The sequence below is a fragment of the Drosophila ficusphila genome, unplaced genomic scaffold (genome assembly GCF_018152265.1).
Source record: "Drosophila ficusphila isolate 14025-0441.05 unplaced genomic scaffold, ASM1815226v1 contig_220, whole genome shotgun sequence".
Lineage (NCBI taxonomy): Eukaryota > Metazoa > Arthropoda > Insecta > Diptera > Drosophilidae > Drosophila > Drosophila ficusphila.
In genome coordinates, this window is record NW_025064118.1 from 1,255,525 (window position 1) to 1,282,845 (window position 27,321).

The 27,321-nt window shown below is 32.5% G+C and overlaps 1 protein-coding gene across 6 annotated transcripts in view; it reads right to left on the reverse strand.

Moving 5' to 3' along the window:
- LOC108098396 (protein pangolin, isoforms A/H/I/S) overlaps positions 1 to 27,321 on the reverse strand; it is a 61,844-nt gene that overhangs the window by 19,572 nt on the left and 14,951 nt on the right. For 2 of the 6 annotated variants that reach the window (XM_017201270.1, XM_017201269.1), the window contains exons 5-10: positions 23,896 to 24,007; positions 10,445 to 10,532; positions 10,305 to 10,385; positions 8,519 to 8,668; positions 1,067 to 1,259; positions 664 to 829 (exon numbers count right to left, since the gene is read on the reverse strand). In XM_017201270.1, the coding sequence (XP_017056759.1) occupies positions 664 to 829; positions 1,067 to 1,259; positions 8,519 to 8,668; positions 10,305 to 10,385; positions 10,445 to 10,532; positions 23,896 to 24,007 (790 nt within the window). Of the gene's footprint in view, positions 1 to 663; positions 830 to 1,066; positions 1,260 to 3,475; positions 6,127 to 8,518; positions 8,669 to 10,304; positions 10,386 to 10,444; positions 10,533 to 23,895; positions 24,008 to 27,321 lie in introns of those variants that run through there. The other 4 variants (XM_017201271.1, XR_001771836.2, XM_017201267.1 and 1 more) reach the window with 4 other exon arrangements.

The following is a 27,321-nucleotide window of genomic DNA, read 5'->3' on the forward strand; positions in this document are numbered from 1 at the left end:
TTTATCGGATGTTACATTGTGCGCGCGAAATTATCGTATGTCCATACAAATTTTTTTTCAATTGCATGGAAATACTGCAATCGCACAAAAATACCGAAATAAAAAAATAAAGAAAAAGCTTCTCCTGTAAAATGTGATTTTTCTACATACGATACATTCGCGGAAATGCGTCGATATTACGCTCTACATATTACTTCCCTAAAATTAGCAATTTTTGAACTTAAATCTTAGTTTCAGGTAATATAGCTAAAAAATTTGAAAATTTTTAATGAAAAAGGTTAGTTTTGAAACCCAATTCATAGGAGTGTTTATATTAGTGGTTACTATGTTTTAAATTGACTAACTAGGATTAAACTTGTCAATCTAGGCTATCTTCAAATCTACAAAAGCAAAGTCGTACATCTTCAAGGTGTAGATTGATTTGTGTTTTTGACTCTTTATTTAGTTAGTTACCGAAATTTGCAATATCTAAATATAGTTCAAGTATTTACACAAATTACATAAAGGTATTTTGTTGGTTTACTGTTATTTATAGTTTTACTATGTTAGTTCTTGATGTAAGATGTGTGCTTTAAATTGTATATGTGTCAGTAATAATAAAATAAAAAACAAGTGAAATGCAATAAAAATAAAATGTAAAATTTTTAGAATTTTGTGCAGTACCTCCCGAATCCGTTGTCGATCTGTCTTTTTTTCGCTTTTTCTTTTTTGACACGTAACCGTAGTTATCTCGTGCGCTCCACCCCGGATACAATTCCATATGCAATTGTCGCTCTTGTCGAGCTTTTTCGTAATATTTGCTTTGTTCTTCGCGGGAAAGTTCGTGCCACTACAAAAGTATTATTAATAACAAGGTAATCCATTAGAAGTGGTTTTAATAATTCATGTATGCTTTATCGAATAATTGAGTAATTCAAAATTTTTAGTTTCTTTATGTTCCATGTGTCAGTTCTTTTATTCTTTTTTTCAAAAGTTCGTTTTACATTTATTTTTGCAAAAAAAACTCTGACCCAAACTTACTTCTGGCATAAGTATATCAAAGGATATTATGTTACGAATTTCTTACCCGTCTCCCCAAAATCTGATTAATAGCAGCTGATTCTTTCAGTGTACATTCGGCAACTACTTTGGCACGCATTTCCTTCATGTACAGCATAAACGCATTCAATGGCTTCTTTATATGGGGTTTCTTTTTATCGTTTGAACTTTCCTTAGAGTCGTTTGTTTGCGTGTTCGATGAGTTTTTTGGATCCAGGTTTCTGAAACGTAGACAAAAAAAATTTTGAAACGATTTTTAATCGCTGTTCTAAGATTACTTAGTTGCTAAATTTCAATATTATATACTAGCCCGCTTTTTATGCATTTTTTCTTAATTCAATCGTCGTTAAAGAACTCACTATTGTGAAAATCATGATTGTCTGATAAAAAACAAGAACGAAAGCTAGCTTCGGGCAGCCGAGTTGCTCTAACTTAAAAACTATCTGAGATATCGATTTTTAATAAGTTATTTTTAAAGGTGTAATCTACCGAAATATGAAAGGAAAAAAATGTCACACTAGTTTTGCCCCGTAAGGGAATTAAAAAACTCAGTGTTCTGAAAATCAGCTCGTGGGAATAAATATGGTTCAGCGACGTTATGATATTTTTCCCATTATTTATATATCTTCTATGGCAGCCATATGATATAGGTTTCCAATTTTTTTTAACCTCTCGTATGGGAGCTATCCGATATAGTCGCCCGATTCGGCCCGTTCGAATAATACACTGCGTGCAATAACTATTCAGATTCATATCGTGATGCTGATCAAGAAGATATACACTCTATGGGGCCGACTCCTACACTGCGATGCAAACTTCTTACTGAAATTATTATACCCTCAGAGCTCCCACATTATGTAAAAAACTAAGAACTCCCACAATTCTAAATAAAATACGTTTAGACATTTAAACAAACGCTCATTTCATTGTGTCACCATGTTGCGCTCTATGAGATTGATTTTTTACGTTAGAAACATATTGACGATTTGGGATGTGTACTGTTGTGAAAATGTGAAAAGGGTAAGGTTTTAAAGGCCAAAAAAGAGGAGTTTTATTAAGTTTAATGACATATTATTGTTCAACTTTTGAAGAGTATCAAAACAAATGTTTAATGAAAAATATTTAGAAATAAGCCTGTGACGGCTAATCTTCAGAAGCGCCTTGAACATCATAACTCTTAAAATAACAGAAGTGATATGCGTTGTAAAGGTAATATATTTCTCGAGGTAACCAGGAATAGTTTTTATACCCTTGCTGGGCAAAGGGTATTATAATTTCAGTCAGAAGTTTGCAACGCAGTGAAGGAGTCACCTCAGACCCCAGAAAGTATATATATTCTTGATCAGAATAGGAATACGCCTGTACGTCTGTCCGTTTGTCCGTCTGTCCGTTTGTCCGTTTCTCTTCAAACTAGTCTCTCAGTTTTAAAGCTATCTTGCTGAAACTTTCTCAAAAGGTGTTTAGTTATTGCACGCAGTATATAAGTCGGAAAGGGCCGGATCGGTCGACTATATCGGATAGCTCCAATACGAGAGAACAAAATAAAAAATTCTCAGACAGCTGTAGATCGGATCGACTTGATTTCTTCCAGATGGCGTTTTCTAACTGCTATTGAATTTCGGATTAAATTTTATTAAAATCGGATAACTCTATCGTATAGCTGCCATAAGAGAGATCGAAAAATATATATACAAATAATGGAAAAATTATAACGTCGTTGTTTTTAATCCTACGAGCATGATTTTTGGAAAATCAAGTTTATTAATTTTTAGCTCAAAAAATGGGTGGTAATTTATTTTTTAAAAATAGAAAAAAATTAAAAAAAAACTTTTCCTAATGACCTGCGTATTTATGTGGTGTTTTTTTTTTTTGTGATAAAAATTTGAAAAGGATCGATATAAAATTGTATCCTTTTCGATTGTCATTGAAAAACTCGATATTTCAAAATACATGCTTGTTTAATGGACACTAACTAATAACTTTTAAATTTAGTAGCCCGATTCAAGAGGCCTTAAGAAGAACTACAGTGGAATTCGCTTATAGCGACTTTCAAGGGACCGACGATTTTTCGTCGTTATACCCGGAAGACGCACTAAGCAGAAGGATTTAAGTGTATAAGTCTGACCAATCAAACCATGGAGTTTTCGTCGCAAACGGACACTATAAGCGGAGTCGTTATAACAGGATTCTACTGTATCTACAAAAATGGTTGCTTGTAAAAAAAAACCTACGACGTAAGAATTGTGATCCAATAATTTCTATGGGAGCTTTATGAAAAAGTCGTATAAAACTAAGAGTCAAGTCAAGTTCGCACAGAAACAGACTCGGGTGGTGATCCTGATCAATAATATATACTTATAGAGTCACTGCGTTGCAAGTCTTCTGCAAGGGTATGTAAATTGATTTTTAAACTAGTAGAAGTAAAATTGAAAATTACATTTGTTTTATCTTTGTTCGAATACTCAAGTCATACGGAGCATCTAATATTGGTAATATTTCGCGTTCGGTTGAACCGGTGTCTTCCGTAAGCGCTGTAAGGCGTGATTTAAACATTTTGGTTATGGAACGTTCCTGCGCTGTCGTCACAGTGACTTCGCTTGAAGAGGATGTGGTCTTGGAAATGAATGTTAACAAATCATCTTCGCCATTAGTAGTAATGGTAGTCGATATCTTTGGCTGGCAATGCGTTTCCTTATTGTTATTACTTTTTAAATAATTGGACTTAGAAGAATCTGAAGTAAGAGTTTCAATTCGCCGTGCGAATCTGGGTTTTCTTCGATTGTGACTCGAACCAAAGATTCCGGAACCTATTCCAGTTGAACAGCCACTATTACTACTAGTCGACGGTGTAGAAGGAGCAGCAGGGAACTCAGAGAAGAAGGCAGGATCGGTGATGATTGACACAGTTGAACCATCCCTGGAGTTATTGAATATACTGGGAGAAAAGTTTGATGAAGTTGTTAGAGAATCAGTCATGCGTAGATTGTTTGCATTGGAAGAAGATGATAATGAAGCATATTCTAAAATTATTTCAGCTGCAGTGGAGCAATGCTCTACCTCCTTATTTTGGCAAAAGCTCCGCTTTTTTGAATGCCAAATGCATGCTGGAGACGAAGTATTTTCTTCGCACTCACTTTTAGAACTATCACTGTACACGTCAGGTGTGACGCTAGCTTGGCTCGATTGATTTATATTAACAGTTGACGCTAGTGTGACGCTAGCTTGACTCGATTGATTTATATTAACAGTTGAAGCAAGTTGCAATATAATATCCTCTATTTCATTTAATGTTTTGGGCTTTACTATCGATGACACAAGATCTGATTCGCTTTTAGTGTCTAGCTGCTTACAGCCCATTTCCATACTGGAAGCTTTCTTGTTCGAAAGCTCATTTTCACCAGACAAAGCTATGGCTGCCATAGCCATAATGTTATGAGTCGGCGTATGGTCAAATTCAGATCCTTCTTCGGATGTCAGTCCTAAGCGGTCCAAGCTTCGAAGATAATAGAGCTCAGCGCTGCTCCATTGATTGCAAAGACGTTTCACTTGCTTCAATATGCTGTCAATCGACTTACACGTTCCATCCAGCTGGCGCCCCACAGTCGCCTCGAGAGCAGAATCCGAATCATTATTAACATTGAATCTGCATTGACGCACACTGAGAGCTTTTCGAAATTTTTCTGATAGAAGAAAGAGTTTTCCTAGTCTGTTTTTAACATCGACTAGTACGTTCTTATGCTCTCGGATAAACTCAAAAGTGTATTGCAGATTAAATTCATCTGTACACATAGCTCCCGTACTTAGTTTAAAGTTCTTGTCGTTCTTTATCATGGGATTGCAATTCTCCGATTCTTGCTTATTTTTTAGGCTTTTATTTTGAATAAGGATATTTTCAGAATCGTTGAGTAACTCAATATTGTTATTACTATCTTGAGAAGATGGGATTCGTAAAAGTTGGTTTTTTGGAACCGTTGTCTTTTTTACTGAATCTGAATCTCGTTCCAATACCTGTGGTTGAAAAAGCCCAGCATAAAAAAGTTGTGTAGCCAACAGTTGCTGCTCTGAGCATTTCTGCTGACTTATATAGGAAAAAATGGAATTTGTATTGCGAAAAATCTTTTCTTGACATTTGTCCGCTTCATGTTCCAATTGCCAATTTTCGGAAAATGCCTTTGGCTGTGCTAAAAGCAGTTCGGATAATGATGCCGCCGTTCCTGCGGGACTAAGGGACGGAACATTGAAAAACGCTTCCACATCATCGCGATTTTGTTGTTCATGAGAGTGAGAAACTGTTGCATCATGTTTTTTTTTTACATCATATGAAGATAATTTAAAGTTGATGTTTGCTAGTTCTCCATCCCTGTGGTTTTTTGTGTAAAAAATTAACTCTTTTGAATCCGAATTTCTTCCACCTTTAAATGCATCCAAGTTTGGCATTATAGATATGTTCCGCGACCTTCTGTGAAGATCCGATTGATAAACTGTTTAGTTAGGCATTTATAATTATTTTCTTGTTATAAGCGATAATATACATTCTTCATTTATTTGCTTTTTGGGTTTGCATATATTCAGATGTTATATTAAAATGTTATTTTAATTATGCAAGTTTTGATATTAAATTAATTGCTTTTATTATTATTTATAATCAATCTTTATACAGAGATAAACAGGGTGTTTATTGTCCGGTGCAATAAGGAAGATTTTATTTATATTATTAACACGGCAAAGGGAAATACAGTTTTATAAAAACAATGCAACCAATTTAAACGTTTCGTAGTTAACTAGATTCATTTTGTCAGCTTTTGACATTTTTAATGTATTTACTCAATCGTTATTTATAGTTATTTATCTTTCCTTTGAGAATTGAATGTTTATATTATTTTTTGAGAATTATGTTACGTATAACGATAAGCTTGTGTCTTTCCAATTGACAACTCATGGTTTTATTGCAAAAAGCCTTTCATAATTATTATATTATTAAAATTTGTTGCTCTCAGAAATTTTCGCAAAATTGTATATACTGCCACAACAATTGCCGAATTACTCTCTTTAGGACGTTGAAAATAAAAACTGGCGATAAAGGTGTACGAAGTTCATCCGTCAAAAAAACGAAGACAATTCAGCAGCACGAATGAAATTGAATGCGTGAGAGCCACTGCGCAGGCCTTTTATTATAAAAACATTAATAGTTTTCTTTGCAACCTGTATTTGCACAAACACATAAATAACATTTTAAGTCGATTTTAGGCATAATTCACTTAATTAGGAGGCACAAATAAAATTAAAAGCACCTGGTAATTCTTATACTTTCTCTTATACTTTATTCAGCACTTCTATATTGTGGTATCCTATGTATACATGTTTTTGAACGAATTTTACAACACGTAAAATAGCCAGGATATCTACATCTTACAAACAATTTGTCTACACATTTAATGTATACATAGTCTGTGCTCTGGGGCGTTAAAGAGCGGCTAATAAGAGCTTTTGCCTCTTTCGCCCAGAGAGCTTGGAGAGGCTTAGAAAACATGTATAAGTCAATTTTATATTCATTTTTTCAATGCTCAATGTAACTCAAAGATTAATATATCGCCAATAAAGTTTTATTTGTCACAACAATGCAAAACAAAAATCCATCTCCAGAACAAAACTCATAAGGGCTAAACAACATCGAAGCTACGACAATTTTATACCCCTGCAGAGCAAAGGGTATTATAATTTCAGTCAGAAGTTTGCAACCCAGTAAAGGAGACACCTCAGACCCCATAATATGTATTATATATATTCTTGATCGGCATCACCATCTGAATCGAAATACGTCTGTCCGTCTGTCTGTTTCTATGTAAACTAGTCTCTCAGTTTTAAAGCTATCTTACTGAAACTTTTCCAAAAGGTGTGTAGTTATTGCACGCAGTATATAAGTCGGAACGGGCGGGATCGGGCGACTATATAGGATAGCTCCCATACAAGAGATTGAAATAAAAAATTCTAAAGCCATTGTTTTTGATCGGATCGACTTGATTTCTTCCAGATGGCGTTTTCTAACCACTATTGAATTTCGGATAAAATTTTATCAAAATCGGATAACTCCACCATATAGCTGCCATACAAAAGATCAAAAAATATGTATATAAATAATGAAAAAAATTATAAAGTCGTTGTTTTTAATCCCACGAGCACGATTTTCAAAACCTGGAGTTTTTTAATAACCCTTGAATTGAGAAAAAAATTTCAATAAAATCCGACAACGTTAGCATATAGCAGCCATAGGAAATTTTTGGAATACAGAGTTTTCAAACTGCCCTTGAATTGCATATTAAATTTGATCAAAATCGGACAACTATGTCATATAGCTGCCATACGAACAATAGTCGAAAATATGGAAAATTAAATTAATTATTGTTATTATTGATTAAATTAATGCATTTTGATCGACATATTTGATGATTGCAAGGGATATAAGCTTCCTTTCTTGTTATTTCATAATTATAGAAATATTTTTAAATCTTTTTATTTGCAGGTATACTATAAATTAACTTTGAAATGAAGGAGATTTGCTAAAATTCTTGCCTGTGTAATAAAAAAGATTTTTTTATAGGAGCGATACACAACTTTTGTTAAGTTTTTAGCGAGAAAACTTTGTTTTTCTATAATTTCTCCTTTCGAGAAGTAATAGACAGTAGCGTACCATTGTTGATATCGGACAAACAATAAGATGTGACTGTATACGAAAACAACAAATTCTAAAGGGTTTGTGGCAACATTTTCGAAAATATATCAGCGAGAATTTCGAAGTTGAGGGGTAAGAAATTCGATTGAGCCCTATTTTAGGGGTTGAAGTAGAATGCGCAGGCGCTATGTCAACAAGACCACCAATGAGAGACCTTATATATATCCGCAGTTTGTTCATTTGTTCTTTATGCGTGTATATGTAAATATGTGCATTGAAGAAAGCCATTGGTAAATTAAAGATGGCGGATGCAGATTGCCCACCCAATAAATTAAAATTTCAAAGTACACTCAATGGAAACTAGTGCCCAAAAATTAAGAAATACATGCAAAACCACTTTTAATTGAAAATTAAATGAAATTAATTTTAAAAAATAATTTGTACATTTAAATATAAAATTCTATAATTATATAATCATTTATTCATTCTAATAATTAAACAATACTATTCTGTTTACTGTATGTTATTGGTAGCACAAGCTGGCTTTAATAAAACTTAAAACTTAAAATTTCAAAGTACACTTAATGGAAACTAGTGCCCAAAAATTAAGGAACACATGTAAAACCACTTTTAATTGAAAAGAATTATTTTCAAAAATAATTTGTACAATTAAATATAGAATTCCATAATTATATAATCATTTATTCATTCTAATAATTAAACAATACTGTTCTGTTTACTGCATGCTATTAGTAGCACAAGCTGGCTTTAATAAAATGTAAATGTAATGTAAATTAAATGTATATTTACCTGGAGTATCTATTATTTGATGTGGTATCCGGCGTTACGCAGTCCTGTTTGGAGCTAACCCCCACGATGGCAGAATGCGCATTTAATACGTGGTGCGATGTGGCGTGCACGGAGGGCAATAGGCTGGGTGAAAATCGGAATGGAAAATCACTGCAAATAGAGTGTTAGAATAGGCTTTTCTGTAGTAATTAAAACCTTCAAACATAAACAATGTATTTTTCAGGTCGTAAACTATATATTTGTTATGCTGACGATACAATATTTGCATTCAAATACCCAAGAATCACAATATGACAACATAGGTTTTAAATTACGTACATTGCACCTACAAAGCTCGCTGATAAACAAAAACATTTTCCATATGCGAAATAAATGAACGTAATATAATAATAATAATAATAATAAAAATTAAGAACAAGAAAGGGAGCTAGCTTCTGCAAGCCGACGCTTATATACCCTTGCAGACATTAAAGAGTTTAACTAAATACATAAAAGCTAAACAACATCGAAGCTACGACGATTTTTCTATTAATTTTCCATATTTTCGACTATTGTTCACATGACAGCTATATAAAATAGTCGTCAGATTTTAATGAAATTTAGTTGATAATTCAAGAGTCATTGAAAAACTCTATATTCCAAAAATCACGATTTTCTGATGAAAAACAACGATGTTATCATTTTTTTTTCGTTAATTTCCGTTAATCTTATATAGATTTTTCGATCTTTTTTATGGTAGCTCTACGATATAGTTGTCCGATTTTTATGAAATTTTTTTTCTTGATTCAAGGGTATTTAAAAAACTCGATGTTCTTAAAATGTGGAATAAAAAACGACGGTTTAAGGGGGGAACCCAGTTTAGACCGATCAAAAAATCATTTTTATTATTGCATTAATCGTTATATTAACTATTCAAGAATATGTGGTAAAAATTTCAAAACAAAATTCCCATTAGTTCGAAGGAAATGAGCACTTAAGTGACCGCCCGTTCGTTCTGTGAAGAAGCGCACATTTTATTTCAAACGCGTTTTTCTCGAAACTACTTTTTTTTATTAAAAGTTATTGATCAATCGTTCTGAAATTTGGAGTAGATATTCCTAATTCCACGGAACATGAACCAAATTCGAGGATTATATTGTTATAAAAATATTTTTCTACGCAAGAAAGATGAAAAAATATAGTATAAAAACATGACATTGTGTTCAAACACCTCAAAAACATGCAATTTTCAATTTATTTGGTCAAAATAAGATTCATATTCTTAGAAAATATGTTTTTTAATGAGAAGAAAAAAAATTCCTGATGATAACAGATAAAAATTGCGACGTCAGGGACGTACGCAAGCCAAATGCTCGGATGGCAACTCCACTATTTCCGTCGGAAATCGTTTAAACGAATTTGAAAGTTTACTTGAAAACATAAATAAAATATCCTCCAAGTTTAAACAATTTGTGATTATTCCTTCCTGGTTAAAAAAAATCATGAAAAACGGCAAAATTTCGACCCCATAAACTGGTTTTCCCCCTCAATATTAAACGTCTTTTAAACGTCTGGTTCAATTTAGATGGTGATGTTGATCAAGAATACATATACTGAAGAGTATTCTTAATGTGTTTCGATCTTCTGACTAAAACTATATTACCCTCTGAAAGGTAAAAAAAAAAATGTATTTATTAACCGAAAGCATTAGAGAAAATTCTTTTCGAATTTTTACAAGCTATTGTCCTGAGAAAAAACTTTTTAAATAAAGTAATCAACTTGATTGTTTTCCTCATTTTGTTATTACCTTGAAAGCGTATTGTTTATTGGGATCGAGGAGGGATAAGGAGTTCTAAAACTGGATGCAGAGTACACTGAGGGTGTGTGCCTAAAAGAAAACGCATTAACATTAACTGGAACAAAAGATATATAGTTAGCTTGACACACCATGAAGCAACTTGCGACATATCTGAACTCAACATTGGGTATGGATATTGACCTCCTCCAAATGGGTATAACGCTGGCCGAGTTAAGCCTGAAATGAAGATTGGTAATGGCCATACAGTGTTTATTAATTCACAGGAAAATAAAATATAAAATACAGTTAAATATAGAGTTTCAAAAGCATCTTGAGTTACAACAAATATTTATTGAAATCAAACAAGAAAGCCGAAGCTTATACACCCTTGCAGTCGTCATTTAACTAACTACTATTGAATTTCGGATTAAATATATGTATTAATAATGGAAAAAAATTATAACGTCGTTGTTTTTAGTCCCACGAGCATGATTTTCAAAAAATAGTTTTTTTATAACCCTTGAATTAAGAAAAAATGTCATTAAAATCCGACAACGTTATCTTATATGTAGATGCCATAGGAAAGATATAAAATTCTATATGGAATTGACGGGAATGAAATGATTACATCGTTGTTTTGCATCAGACAAGCATTTGATTTAATTTTTGGAATACAAAGTTCTCTAACGACTCTCGAATTACTCATTAAATTTCATCAAAATCGGACAAATATATCATATGGCGGCCTATGAACAATGTCCAGCCTTTATGTGTTTTGTTCGACATATTTGATGACTGCAAAGGTATATAAGTTTTCGGTTTAAAAATTACTTTGTAATGATTACTTATCGATTTTTAATTTTTTAAATCAAGACTAATAATTATTTTTGAGCAAAAAAAATAAAAATCAAAAATAATCATTAAGCTTGAGCAAAAAAAAATAAAACTCAAAAATAATGAATATTTCTGATAATAAAATAATGATTATTTTTGATTTTTATTTTTTTCGCTCAAAATAAAACTCAACAAGCAACAACTTTTGGTCCTTTAAGGATATTACCAATATTGTCCTATGTCCTTATAAAGGGACCCTAGAGCAACAATTGACAACAACAACAACAACAATAAAATGTATTTTACCTGTGTTTGTTGCAATTATTTAATATAAGGTCAACTGTTACATACAGAGCAGCAGCAGCAGATATACACAATTACCAAAACAATGATAATAATGATAATGATAATCATCATAATGATCAACCAGTAGAACAATTAGGTACATTAATTTTCAATTTATTATTCATTTATGTATTTTTATAATTTTTATTTAATTTTAGGAATAACAATTTTGACAGCGACTCGCTCGACAAGTTGCACCTTTGGTCGGTTAGCATTATTTTAAGCGCAGAAAAGGCACGCTCTACGCTAACTTGGGTAGCTGGAACCGCAAGCACCACCTTAGCAAGCTGATATAAATTCGGGTACTGAAATTGCTTCTCACTCCAGTACTGCATTACATCAGCGCCTAGGCCGATGGGCTTCGGGCTGTAACTATCAGTTTCAGCATATCCTTTTAATAATTCCTGCTGCCCATCATCGTCAGCTTCCTCTTGGGCATCGACCTCAATGTTACTTAAAAGCTCGGTCAAGAGCGAGCAAGACTGAGAATTTTGCGAAAGCGAATTGGTCTCTGTCAAGCTAGAGGTTGAGCAGGCTTCATCCGTATCAATCTGAAAATATGTTGAATTAATTATTGCTTATTATTTATATAAAATGAATTTACTAACCTTTTCCTTCAACTGCCACAGTTGGCGTAAGAGCTGTTTAAGCTCCGTTTTCGCGCGCATCACGTTTTTAGGGTGTTGCACACGTACTCGCCAACTAACGTAAATTTGCAAATTTTGCACTCCGAAACATTATTTCCCGCGTGGAAATTAAAAAAACTGCGGAGAACAAAATTTCGCTTGCGACCCATATCGAAACTAGAAATGTCACGAATATTCGGCTAGTATTCGGTATTCGGCCTATTTGGCCACTTTTTTTGGTATTCGGTATTCGGCCGAAAAAACACACATCACTTTTATCAGAACTTCTTTTTATTATCAAATTAAAATATGTCAATAAATAAAATTAATAAGCGGTTGTTGTCAATTGTTGCTCTAGGGTCCCTTTATAAGGACATAGGACAATATTGGTAAAATCCTTAAAGGATCAAAAGTTGTTGCTTGTTGAGTTTTATTTTGAGCGAAAAAAATAAAAATCACAAATAATCATTATTTTTGAGTTTTATTTTTTTTTGCTCAAAAATAATGATTATTTGTGATTTTTATTTTTTTTTGCTCAAACATAATGTTTAACAATAGAAGAATAAATATAAAAATTAAAAATCATCAAGGATATTCATAGTGTATCCTTAAAGGATAAAAACGTGCTAGTCATGCTTGTTCTATGTTGATTGGAAGTGATTGATTTATTCATTTGAAAATAGCGACAATAATCATTATTTACGGTCCCTGGTTTATTTTTATAATTCCTATGTCGGCTATCCGATATATACACAACTTTTGGTAAAGTTTTAGCAAAATAGCTTTAGAACTGAGAGACTAGTTTACGAAGAAACAGACAGACGTACCGACGGACATACACTGGTCGCCATATATATTTTGACAAAATAAAAGTGAAATATACTCGAAACTTGAACTTGCTTCTTTTAACTTTTGGTATCAATGGAAAGTTAAACTAAATGCCGTTTGAATGATACCATACTTTTCGATATTTATTGAAAAGGGCAGCTTTTTTCAAAACCTGTTTTTTTAAATTTTCCCTCGTCTTGAAAACTAAAATTTTTGGATGCAAAAGTTTCATTAAGGGGGGCGCTCAAGTTCAAGACCCACACTAACTCAAAACTTTAAATCGTTTTTTCTCAGAACTATGATTTTAAAAACGCGGTACACGACTACGAAAAAACTACTGAACCGATTTTGGATTTCTAAAAAGTGTTTTGCAGATTATACATTGAACGAGTGCATGAATATCTGAAATTGTGAAAAAAAAGTTCTTTTATAGACTTTTCAGTCCAATTCAGCAAAAAAAAAAAAAAAAAAAAAAAAAAAAACGAAAAAATGGCACTTATTTTCAAGACGTGATTTCAATATTTTTAAATCGAATTTTTTGAAGTTGCAGACATTCATGCACTCGGGGGAACCTTGCTGAATAATAAAAAATTTTTTTTGTAATTTTAAGATGAAAACTTTGGGCTCCACACTGTACCGCAATAAGTCCCTCCAGCCGCGTCGAGCCACACGCGACCTTGAATAAGTCCGCCATTTTGTTTTTTAGAATTTTCAAAAAATGTTTTTCTCATACTTTAAACATGTCTTCAAATATATGCAAAAAATAATTCGTGTAAGTTTTCATTTTCCAAGTGAAAAAAATTCCCAAACAACAACTACTTTTTGACATGTTACATGAGAGGCCCCCCTTAAGCCATATTTTTCTCTTTTTCATACAAATTTTTTCCGACATTGTCAGCTTTGAAAAATCATCTATACTAATATTATAAAGAGGTAAAATTTGATTGTTTGTTTGTTTGTTTGTTTGCAGCGAATAGGCTCCGGAACTACTGGTCCGATTTAAAAAATTCTTTCACCGATAGAAAGCTATATTATCGTGGAGTTAAATAGGCTATAATTTATTTTGAAAAAAAAATAGGGATCCGTAAGAAAATTGCAATATTGTCGCATATAAAGTGAGTTGCTACCTCATCACACTGACAAACACGCTCCCATAGCATTTTAACTCAATTTTTGTAGTTTTCATTTATCATTTCCAAGTGAATTAAGTTTTTTCACATATTATGCAAACCTTAGTGTTCTCTGCTCAGTTAATTTCATAGACAAAGGGGTAATGTGTTCACTGTGAAATTGTGAAAAAAAAAAGAATTTTTATTCTTATTGTGGATCGTGCATTTGAGGATAAATTCACCACTCTTTCCATATTCCAAAATGCTTAGAGGACGACGTGCAAACATTGGCCGCAGACATCCAAGCCAGCAACAAGTATATTCACAAAACTTAAGCGAAGAAAGACAAATGAGCACATGGAGATCATTGGCATCATTCAATCGCTTGGCATTCCAATATGACCCCACTGCGAACTACAGTGATAATGAAAATTTAGATATTGGACCAATGGCGACTATATACCGATATTGCAGTGCGTTAAAGTTTAAAAGAGAAACGGCTGGATTGTGCTGCGCAAGTGGAAAAGTCAAACTGGAAAAGTGTTAAATCACCATCTTTCTATACTTCCATATATTTGAAAAATGTTGCAACATTGACTTTTATGTTGTTAAATTGTGTTGACCAGCGAAGCGGACACAGGACTTCTAGTAAAAAAAAAAAAAAAAAGAAAAATTGTTTTTGAAAAATTCTTTTTATTTTTTTTTATTTTGTCAAATTATATATGCCGACCAGTGTACGTACACGTCTAATTCACTGTGCTGATCAAGAATATACATATATACTAAGGTTTCTCCTTACTGCGTTGCAAACTTCTGACTGAAATTATAATACCTTCTTCAAGGTCCAAAAATTGTAATAGATTTTAAACATTTTTTTATAGATGTTTTTTTTTCGATATTAGCATTTTTATTTTAACTACTCTAAGAGCGAGTATAATTTATTTATTTTTTCGAAAAGTAATTGAATTTCGTTTTTAAGTGCAACATGAGTGCAACAATGTGAACATTTGTCATACGAGACTTTCGCTTGATTATCTGAAAAAATTACCTACTTACATAAATAGGGATGGAATCCATTTGTTGTCTTATCAAGCGTAAAGTAGATGTTTAAATATAGGATTATTTAGGAGTTTCCCTCGCAAACCGTTTCTGTCTTAATTGAAAATTTGTTGTCCTTTCTATTTCATGCTTCACTGTTGTTTCTAGTCCGTGCCCTCAAAATGTTGTCTATTGTTGTCGTTTTTAAGTTCAATTGTCATGCGTTGCGGCAGGAAACCAACCGAACTGAGAAGGGTGACGCGACTGTTACTGCAATCACCCGCGGGCTGTACCTATAGTCCTATGGAAAACGATGGTATCCATGAATTAATCTAGCGACAGAAAGATGTCATTATTATGTGGTTGTGCAACATGTTTTTACGCATTGTTGTTTTTTTTTTCTTTAGCAGATCCCATTGAACGGGTCATGCCCTATTAGCAGTGCCCACCCCTGCCATTTGTTCTCGTCTGTCGCGCAACCCCTAAGTAAAGATTTTATAAACTACTATCAATTTCAAATAAGGGACGAATTTTTCATGGGCTAAGTTCTCAAATGTTTGTATTATGATGTATACCCCGTATACGGCAGTGAAGTATTTAGAAGAACAAATTTTACTAAGCCTCTAGAAGGTAAAAAAAAAAAAAAAAAACGTTTTTCTGATAGCAAAGGTATTTATTTCATTACATAAGTATTTGTAATAAGTTCGAGATACATTTGTGAAAATAAAACATACATATGCAAATTTATCCACAAAAAATTGAACACCAATCGACAAATTAATTGACCTATTTTTTTCTTTTTAAAACTTTTAATATTTAAAGTCACCCTATCCCCCGCCAGTTCTGACTAATATAATAATATAGAATATATATACCTAATGGAGTCTGTCCAAAGACTATTTATAATCGCAGGCAGAAGTAAACAATGGAGAAAAGGAGAGTAATTTTCACCTTCTGTTCTTGTATTCTTACTTTATTGATTCCTAGTGGACTTTAAACTACATATTTTATTATCTTTCATTTTTTCTTTTATTCTTATGTGCGTTAAAAATATAAAAAGTTTAAATATAATAAAAAAAAAACACTTTCACAAAAATTTGATATTGCGATAGATAGCATCTTGGGTTTAAGTAGCGTGTATCATGCTTCAATATCTTATAAAATGCAAGGGAACCGTATCATTATGATAATATCGCCGAGTTTTAAAGAGGCCTGCTTTTTTAGTTCAGCGGGGTGGTTTTGAGCCATTGGTCCGCGCAGAGGGGGGTCCCTTTGTGTACCTCTCAAAGAGACATACGCCCCTTTTTACGTTGTACTAATAGTTTGGCAATTACCAGTTTTGTGTGGAAATGAATATTAACATTGCCAGCTATAAAATTATGCCTTGTACTCTTCTAGTTTCTACCTTAGGGTTTTAATTTAAGAAAATTTAATATATATAATATACATGAATTCGCCAAGTAAATTCATTGGGCGGTAATATTGACATACCGGTTTCTTTATTGATTTTGACGACGATTTTTTCGATTGTCCGATTTATATGTATCGTTGCTATATGTACCGTTGTCTTCGATGATTTTCTGCCATTTTGATGGTAACTTGTATATGCCTCTCCTAAAGAAGTCCTTGTCCCTACTGGCAAAAAACTCGGCGATTCGATTTTCCCAACCATTCCTTGAACTCAATTTTTGACCATCGAAAAAATTTTGCATGGCCAAAAACAGATGGTAATCGCTTGGGGCAATATCCGGACTATAAGGTGGATGCATTAACACTTCCCAACCAACCTTCCGTAGCTGGTGACGCGTCACCAAAGATGTCATGATGGAACACAACGCCCTTACGATTCACCATGGCTGGCCGCTTCTGTTCAAGTGCAATCTTCAATCGCTCCAGTTATTCACAGTAGAGGTCAGAATTGATGGTTTGGCCATAGGGCAACACTTCATAATGGATAATTCATCTGATATCCCACCATACACCCAGCAACACCTTCTGAGCCGTCAGTCCTGGCTTTGCCACCGTTTGAGACGACTCACCGTGCTTCGACCAGGATCTTTTGCGCTTTATGTTGTCATATATGATCCATTTTTCATCACCAGTGACTAACCGATCCAGAAATGAGTCGAGATTATTACGATGCAACAAAGATTCGCAGATTGATACACGGTCGAAAAGGTTTTTTTGGGATAACTCATGAGGCACCCATACATCGAGCTTTTTGTTAAATTTTTCGACTTTAAAAGCCTTTGGACGGTTTCCGTGCTTAGTTGCAGCTCCTATGCGATGGTTTAATAGTCACATGACGATCTCGATCCACTATTTCCATGATTTTATCCGTATCAACGGTCACTGGTCGTCCGGAAGGCTTGGATGTTTCGGTATCAAAATTGCCACTTCGGAATCGCCTAAACCATTGTTCGGTGGTTTGAATCGAAAGTTTGTTATCTCCTAAGACAGCAATAATCTGTCTGCGAGTTTTTCCCTGTGCGAAATAAAATTTCAGAATTGCCCGAATTTCTGCGTTTGTGAACTCCTTTTCAATCGATTGTAATTTTTTAACGTGGAAGCTCATGAAAACAAACTACATATATGTCATTTTAAAGGTGATACCAATACCTAAACGATATACAGCATTGCCAGATACGATTATATTTGACTTCACAAGCGAAGCGCCAAATTTTAATGTAAAAACCGGTATGTCATTACCAAACAACCTAATATTTAAATAATGGAAAAAAATTATAACGTCGTTGTTTTTAATCCCACGAGCATGATTTTTGGAAAATCAAGTTTTTTAAATACTCTTAAATAGAGATAAAAATTTCATAAAAATCTGTGTATTATATCATATAGCTGCCATTGGAAAGATTAAAAAATCTATATAGAAATAACGGAAATAAAATGATAAAATAGTTGTTTTTTATCAGACAATCATGATTTTTGGAATATAGAGTTTTCTAATGAGTCTTGAGTTTCAAATTAAATGTCATCAAAATCGGACAAATATATCATATAGGGGAGGGTGGTCCCATACCGACCCCCTAAAAGGCAAAGGCGATAAAGGTGAGAAAAATCAATTTTTCAGTTCAGTTCAAAAATTTACTATGTAGAGGGATCAGTTTACTATACATCTAAATGATTAGTAAGTGCGTAGGTGCTTTGAAGCGTTAGATATTCAGGCAAATATAAAACTCTACTTTTTGGTCGTACTCAAAAGTAGTGGTCCGAAACCGACCCCCTATTTCTTAACAGAAAAATTTAATAACATAAAATAGAATTTAATGATTTTGACGTTTATTAAGAAATATATTGAAGGTTCTTTCCAGAAAATAAAAATTAATATATGAAATAAAGGGCACTGTAGTCAATTGATGAAGTCTGAGTTGTCCTCTTTCTCATAGTAAGTTTTCGCGTTGTTTTCGCGTTGTTTTTCGAAAGCCGCTCGTTGATGACTGTCTCTTCGCTTTCTTCTGATCTTTTTGCTGTTTCTGTTACTTTTCTTTACTGAATCTTGTTTACTTTTTCATATTTTCCCTCAAAAATACGCTATGACATATTAAGCTGCCAATAAATGGGGGTCGGTTTCGGACCATCACTTCGCGGTCGGTTTCGGACCACCACAACCTTTTCTAATTAACTGCTCGCCATTATCTAATGACGCAAAGAGCGATGTAATTCTAATAGCGTGAATGACAGCTAGGACTATCAACTATCAGAAAACCTTACCCTCCGATTTTTATGCGGAGAAAAAAAACTTTAAAAATATTTAAGCTCAAGTTCAGTAAAGAAAAAAAACTGAATGTCACAGGCGTTGAAACAAAACAAACGGAAAAATTGCAGTATCTATCTCCAAAATGTCTGTGTTATAACAGCTTTTCACTGAAGTTACCGAAAATTCGGCTAGCATCGCCATCTCTGAGAAACATGGGGGGGTCGGTATGGTACGACCGGTCGGTATGGGACCACTCTCCCCTAGCTTTTATATGAACAAAATGGAAAATTAATAGAAAAATCGTCATAGCTTCGATGTTGTTTAATTTAATTTAATTTAATTTTAGTTTAATGACTGCAAGGGTATATAAGCTTCGGCAAGCCGAAGCTAGCTTCCTTTCTTGTTTATCAGACAAACATAATTTTTGGAATATAAAGTTTTTGACTCTCGAATTTCGAACAAAATTTTATAAAAATCGGACCACTATATAATACAGCTGTTATATGAACAATCGTTGAAAATAAAGACAAATAATGAAAAATTGAGCTTAAAGAAGTTGGGTCGAAAAAAATTTCAAATTTCGTTTTTTGACCATCTTTTAGATTTTTTGACCACCCCCTATTTCAAAGATATGGAAAATTTTCGAAAAAAAAAACTTTTCATTTTCAAAATATTTTTTCTTTACTATTAAAACTACATTTGACCACTTTTGCCCACCTTTTAGAATTTTGAAAAAATGTATACTTTGGAAGATATAGGGCTTCAAAGTTTTTATCAATTACGTCTTAAAAAAATCTTAAAAAATGTATTTTTTCGGAAAGCACTAAAGAATTGAATGCTTTGAAATGCCCACCCTTTAAATTTTTGAAAAATTTCAATGTTAGGGATTTACAAAACATCAAAAAAAAAAAAAAAAAAAAAAAAAAACGTTTGCCGAGCCCTTAAAAATAAAGTTTTCGAAAAAAAAATGTATGCACACGTTTAACCACCAGCTCAAATTTAAGATTCTAAAAAAGATCGTAACCGAAGCTAGCTTTCTTTCTTGTTTGTTATAATTCCGATAGTTCCTATATTATGTGCGTCCAATTTTCATGAAAATTAATTCGTAATTAAATACCACAATATTAAATTTTTGACTGGATGACGAAAGCCACGTACTGGCAGTTACATATATGATAAATATAGACCAATCCCAGTCGATCCAACTATACAACCAGTAATAGCAACTAGTTTTGACGAAAAATAAAAGACCTTCTGCAAGGGTATACAAAAAACTAATACCCTCCAGCCCTATAATCTAGCTAACACAATTTTTATTGTACTATTTATTCAATTATGAGTACTTGACCATTGTAAAGGTTCACAACGGCATGTTTTCCATCGGACTTCTTGAGTGCACGCCTTTTATTTGCGCTGCTGGTTGCTAGGGTTCAATTTCAACCCACCACAATTTCTATTCAGAGAATAAACAACGAGGGAAATTTAGCAGAATCATTACTATAGAATTTTCTATATGTACAAATTAAATCGCATCATACGCACTTATTACTTCATAATTTGAATGAACTCTGTTGTTGAGGCCTAGGGTGAGAAAGTCAAAAACTCGTGGTGGAATTATTAAATGGAAAAATAACAAAAGCATCGACCAAACCGCACGGTATTGGTTTTTTATATACTTATAACCTTTAGTGTACAGAACATCGAAATGATATCGATTGTTATACCCTTGCAGAGCAAAGGGTATTATAATTTCAGTCAGAAGTTTGCAACGCAGTGAAGGAGACACCTCAGACCCCATAAAGTATATAATATTCTTGATCAGCATCATGAGCAGAATCGGAATACGTCTGAACGTCTGTCCATCTGTCCGTTTGTCCGTTTCTCTTCAAACTAGTCTATCAGTTTTAAAGCTATCTTGCTAAAACTTTCCCAAAAGTTGTGTAGTCATTGCACGCAGTATATAAGTCGGAACGAGCCGGATCGGCCGACTATATCAGATAGCTCCAATACGAGAGAATGAAATAAAAAATTCTCAGGGCGTTGTTTTTGATCAGACGACTTGAATTCTTCCAAATGGCGTTTTCTAACTACTATTGAATTTCGGATTAAGGGGGTCTTCCTATGTGATGGGTTGAAAAAATCGATTTTTTTTTTTTCATAAATTGCTCCCTTAACATGTCTAAAATACGGTAGTAAAGCGATTTTAGAAAATTCGAAGTCGTTTTAAAGATACAGCAGGTAAAAGAAAGAGCGGTTCGAAGCGCTGAGTTGGCAGTTAGAAACTTTAAACGCGTTTTTCTCAAAACTGTGTTTTTCAAACTTTCCTCCATTGTATCTCAGAAACGGCTGGACCGAATTACTTGAAATTTACAGGGCACACTCAATATATGTAAACGCATGGAATGAACTATTATCAATCGAAAATTTTCAAAACTTCGATTTTTGTATAGCAAAAAACAAAAAAAAAAAACGCCAAATTTGCAACTTTTTTTTCAAATGTCTATCAAAAATCCAATTTTTTTTATATTCATTTGATTGTAGTTCATTCCGTGCATTTAAGCCTACAAATTAAAACGTCGTTTATTTTTTTTTTTTCTGATAAGCCGATCAGCCGGAATCGTGGAGGAAGTAGGAGCTCTTTTTTTCGAGGCGGGGGTGTTCAGAGCGCTGTAACTCTAGTTTGACCGAATATTTTTTGCTGAAATTTTTTATTTATACTGTCCAAATATGTGTTAATAAATGATAAAAAACTTGAAGCTCTAAATATTTACTGGTCGTAGAAAAAAAATCCTAAAATAACCCTAAAAAACAGGCCGTCACATAGGAAGACCCCCTTAAATTTTATTAAAATCGGATAACTCTATAGTATAGCTGCCATAGGAGAGATCAAAAAATATATATAGAATTAATGGAAATAAATTGATAACATCGTTGTTTTTTATCCCATGAGCATGATTTTTTGAATATCAAGTTTTTTAACAACTCTTATATTGAGAAAAAAGCAGGGACTGTAACGGTTATAATTAAAAAAGCAAAAAAATTACAAAATAAAAGTTATTTCTTAATTTTTACGAAAAAAAAATGATTTTTAATACTTAAAATTAATTTTAATAATTAAAAATTAGTAATAATTATTAAATATACATTTTTATATAAAAATTACGCAATAACTTTTATTTTCAATTTGTATTATATAAATTGAAAAATAAAAATTATTCGATAACTTTTATTTTAAAAATTGAAAATAAAGATTGAATCTATGAATCTTTTGATCCGTAGAAGCCAGATCCAATATATATGTAAGATAATGGGATTATTATCATAAGTAATTACTGATCTAAGATGCAACCATCCCGAAGACTCAGTGCAAAAGTTAATGTTCTTGAAATTAAATAATTAGTCATTTATATATTGAAAACTAATAAATTTTTGTAATTTAATCTCGATTAATAATTTAATGAACTACTCTTTCTCAGTCGCCGCAACAATAGTTGGGCTATTTATGAATACTGCCAATACTAGACAGGCACATAAGCGGATAAACATATATATATATATACATACTTATTATATACCATCTGAAAGGTATTGATGTGTAGATCATATAAATACATATATATTGGATCTGGCTTCTACGGATCAAAAGATATATAGATTCAATCTTTATTTTCAATTTTTAAAATAAAAGTTGTCGAATAATTTTTATTTTTCAATTTATATAATAACAATTACAAAATAAAAGTTATTGCGTAATTTTTATATAAAAATGTATATTTAATAATTATTACTAATTTTTTATTATTAAAATTAATTTTAAGTATTAAAAATCAATTTTTTTCATAAAAATTGAAAAAAAAAACATTTATCTTGTTTTTGAATTCGCCATGAAAATTTAACTTATGACAATTTTTTCCAATTTTTTTGGAGACTGTTTTGGGCTTCAATTTTTTTAAAGTCATAATTATTATTTACGGTCCCTGGAAAAAAGTTTCATAAAAATCGGACAACTATATCTTATAGCTGTCATAGGAAAGATCGAAAAATCTATAAAGAAATAACGGAAGTAAAATTATACCATTGTGGTTTTTCATCAGACAAGTATGATTTTTGAAATAAAGAGTTTTCTTACGACTCTTAAATTACGAATTAAATTTGATCAAAATCGGACAACTATATTTTATAGCTCCCATATGATCTGTAGTCGGAAATATGGAAAATGAATAGAAAAATCGTTATAGCTTCGATGTTGTTTAGCCTTTATGCATTTTGTTCGACATACTTGAGGACTGCAAGGGTATATAAGCTTCGGCTTGCCGAAGCTAGCTTCCTTTCTTGTTTTTTAGATATTTTATTTCTGAATCAAATCTTATAAAAAGATAATGCATGTAGGCATTTTCATACTCTTTCACAATATGTACAACTGTTAGGAGCCATCGGTAAGGACTAAATTTACAAATAATATAATATATAATAATAAATATATAACACTGTGCGACAAAAAAATGTTTGAGTTGATTTTTTCTTATTTTTCACTTCTACTAGTCAAAATAAGAATACAAGTTTTTGGATTTGTTAATATCAATAGCCAATCAGTTTCTACGCACACTCAAATGTCCCAAAAACGCGTGTTTTTGCATATTTCACAGCCTTATAATCACATATTGGGAAAATATTTTTTCACCGTTATAAGCGTTTTATGCAAGTTCAATATCTATTAATTAAAATATATTAAGCAAATATACCGTTAGGCTTTTATAACAATGCTTTAAAAATTTTTTCTCCCAGCTCTATACTCTGGGCGACTACGTATGGAACTTGTTACGCGAGGATACCTCTGAAAAAGCCAAAAAAAATCAGAAAAAAATTTCACTTAAAAAAAAAAATAATAGTTTATTGGAAGTAAAAAAAAAAATAATATTTTGTGTTAAATATTTTCATAATAATAATTTCATTAAATTTATCATAAAAAAAGAAATCCTATCACTTAGAAGGTGGCATAAATATTTTTGTGCATAACTTATGCCCCTTAACCGAAAACAATCAAAAAAGTAACTCAAACAAACATTTCGTTAAATTTTGTCGCACAGTGTAATAATTGAACTTACCCATAGTCTTAGGATCAAGCTGATAAGGTGGAATTCCGCAATGAGCTGGAGGGGGCGTTGTTAAGGGATCTGCGTTATGACAGAAAAACGAAGGCAGTCCAATTTTGTTCGCCTATTAAGAAAAAATGCATTATTACATATTTGTAAGTAAAAGTTAGGTTGCACAGTCTGGAAATTTCAAACTTAGTGGACGTTTCGTAACTTGCTCTTTAGAAGAGGATAGCCGGACCTTTTCAAGGCATTGCTGAAAGGACTATAATTTCAGTCAGAAGACTGCAACGCAGTGAAAAAGAAACCTGATCCCATAAAGTACTTAAATTCTTGATCGGCATCACCATCTGAATCAATTTATATGTACATTTTAAAGCTATCTCAATAAAACTGTGTAGTTATATCACGCATTATATATTTCGAAACTGTATCGGACTTCTTCGATAGGAGATACTATATATACTTTATGGGGCTTGACGTGTCTCCTTCTCTGCGTTGCAAACTTCTGACTAAAATATAATACCTTTTGCAGAGCAAATATAATATACATAGTATAAATATAAAAACTTTGCTGTATTTTTTAAATTTAATATATTATGTTTAACTGTTTGTTTTTTATTAACATAATTAAAGGCTATGCTCGTAACGGCTCAAAAAAGTAGCAAAAAAAAAAAAAAACAAATGCCACACAAGCAATAAAAACCAGCTGAGTTGAGTAAAGCATGAAACAATTCCGTAAAATTCAAAAGGCTTTGAAGTCGCCGCCGCTTTACAAACATGAAACGTGCCGCCTTTCTTTGTGTATTACCACCCCCATCGATACAACAGATGTGAACGGTGTATATTTGTTTTAATTATTGTCTTATTTGCATCGTCGCTGCAAGTTTCGCAACAGACTTTATCACTGGGGATCTGCACAGTACAGTAATAACAGCGACATTAGGACCAATAGGTAACCCACCCTATAAGACCTATAATTTTATTTCTCAACAAGAAACATGAAGGGAAGCTTGCTTCTTCGAGCCAAAGCTTATGCACTTATTGCACTCAGAAACATTACAGCCTTGCAGAAGAGGGTATTATAATTTCAGTTAGATATATATTCTGGATCATCATTACGATCTGAATCGAACTAAACCTCCCAAAGAAGAGATCTAAAAATTAACGGAAAAAATTATCACGCCGTTGGTTTTAAACATATCAACTTGGTTTCTTCCACATCAGTGTTGCCAGTTTAGCTTATTATAAGCAAGTTCTAGCATATTTGAAACTAGAAAAGCTTGAAAAATGTCCATCTAGCTTATAGCTTGAAATATAGCTTATTTTAAAATTCATCTAGTATATTTTAGATTTTTATATATTTTCGACATCCACGGGATGTTTTGTACGAAAAATATGTTTTATGGCATGAAATATCGGAGTTTATTCTTTTTTTGCCAATGGTTATGTGCATTTAATGTGATGCGCGTGTGGAATCCACATCGTGTTTATTAACTACTATAAAATTTCGAATTAAATTTTATCAAAAGCGAAAAATATATACATATATAAGTAGTGCAAAAACAACAAAGGAAGCTTCCTTCGCGTCAGTGTTGCCAGTTTAACTTATTATAAGCTAGTTCTAGCATATTTAAAACTAGAAAAGCTTGTAAAATTTCTCTGTAGCTTATAGCTTGAAATATAGCTTATTTTAAAATTCATCTAGCATATTTTAGTTTTATATGTATTTGCGACATCAACAGTTTGTTTTGTAAAAAAAAATATGCTTTATGGCATGAAAATATCAGAGTATGCGTAAAGCTTTAATAATAAGATTTTTGTTCACACATACAAAAAACTATTATAAATTCATCAACAATCACCTTTAAATTCATGTTTTTTCTTTCGGAAACTTTTGAAATGGAAATTTGAAGACCTAATCAAAAATATTTCCCCAATGATTTTTGCCACTCACATAAAAATATAATAAGGTTTCATGATATCTCAAATTTGAGTGTAGCTTGTTTTTGAGAACTTTTTTTAAATTTAAGCTTATTCTAGCTTATTTTTTTCAAAAATCTAGCTTATACGGGCGCTCATCACCTGGCAACACTGCTTCGCGTGCCGAGGCTGATATATCCTTACAGTCGAACAAAATGCATAAAGAATGTGACGATTATTTCTATTTTTTTTATATGTTCGAGATTGTTCATATGACATATACATACATGATATAGTCGGCCGATTTTTATGAAATTTAATTCGAAATTCAAGAGTCGTTAGAAAACTCAATATGCCCCAAATCATGCTCGTATGATTAAAAAACGATCTTTCCTATGGCAGCTATATTATATAGTTGTCGAATTTTTATGTAACTTTTTCCTTGATTCAAGCGTAGTAAAAAAACTGGGTATTTTCAGAATCATTTTAGTGTAAAAGGAAGCAAGTTTTGGCTCGCCGAAGCTTATATACCCTTGCAGTCATCAAATATGTAGAACAAAATACATAAAGGCCAAACAACATCAAAGCTATGAAGATTTTTCGATTCATAAACAAGAAAGGAAGCTAGCTTCGGCAAGCCGAAGCTTATATACCCTTGCAGTCATCAAATATGTCGAACAAAATGCATAAAGGTTAAACAACATCGAAGCTAAGAGTTGATAAAAAACTTGATATTCAAAAAATCATGCTCGTGGGATAAAAAACAACGATATTATAAATTTATTTCCATTAATTCTATATATATTTTTCGAACTCTCCTATGGCAGCTATATGATAGAGTTATCCGATTTTGATCAAATTTAATCCGAAATTCAATAACAGTTAGAAAACGCCATATTGAAGAATTCAAGTCGATCTGATCAAAAACAACGGCGTGAGAATTTTTTATTTCATTCTCTCGTATGGGAGCTATCCGATATAGTCGGCTGATCCGGCCCGTTCCGACTTATATACTGCGTGCAATAACTACACACCTTTTGGAAAAGTTTCAGCAAGATAGCTTTAAAACTGAGAGACTAGTTTGAAGAGAAACAGACAGACGGACAGATGGACAGACGGACAGACGTACAGACGTTTTCTGATTCTACTCGTGATGCTGATCAAGAATATATATACTTTATGGGGTCTGAGGTGTCTCCTTCACTGCGTTGCAAACTTCTGACTGAAATTATAATACCCTTTGCTCTGCAAGGGTATAAAAATAAATGTCCGAGTTAAGCAGAAACGATTTTTGCACATAAAAAATGAACGTCCGAGTTGAGCAAAAAAACCGATAACGGTAAAAAAAAAATCGCTTTTGCACATCAAAAGTCAAGGTCAGAGATGCATCAAAATCATTACTTATTCATATATTTATTATTTATTATTCATTTATTTGCAAATAATTATTACTTAATAATCATATAGCATAATAATAATATAATATATATAATAATCATATAATATATATAAGTG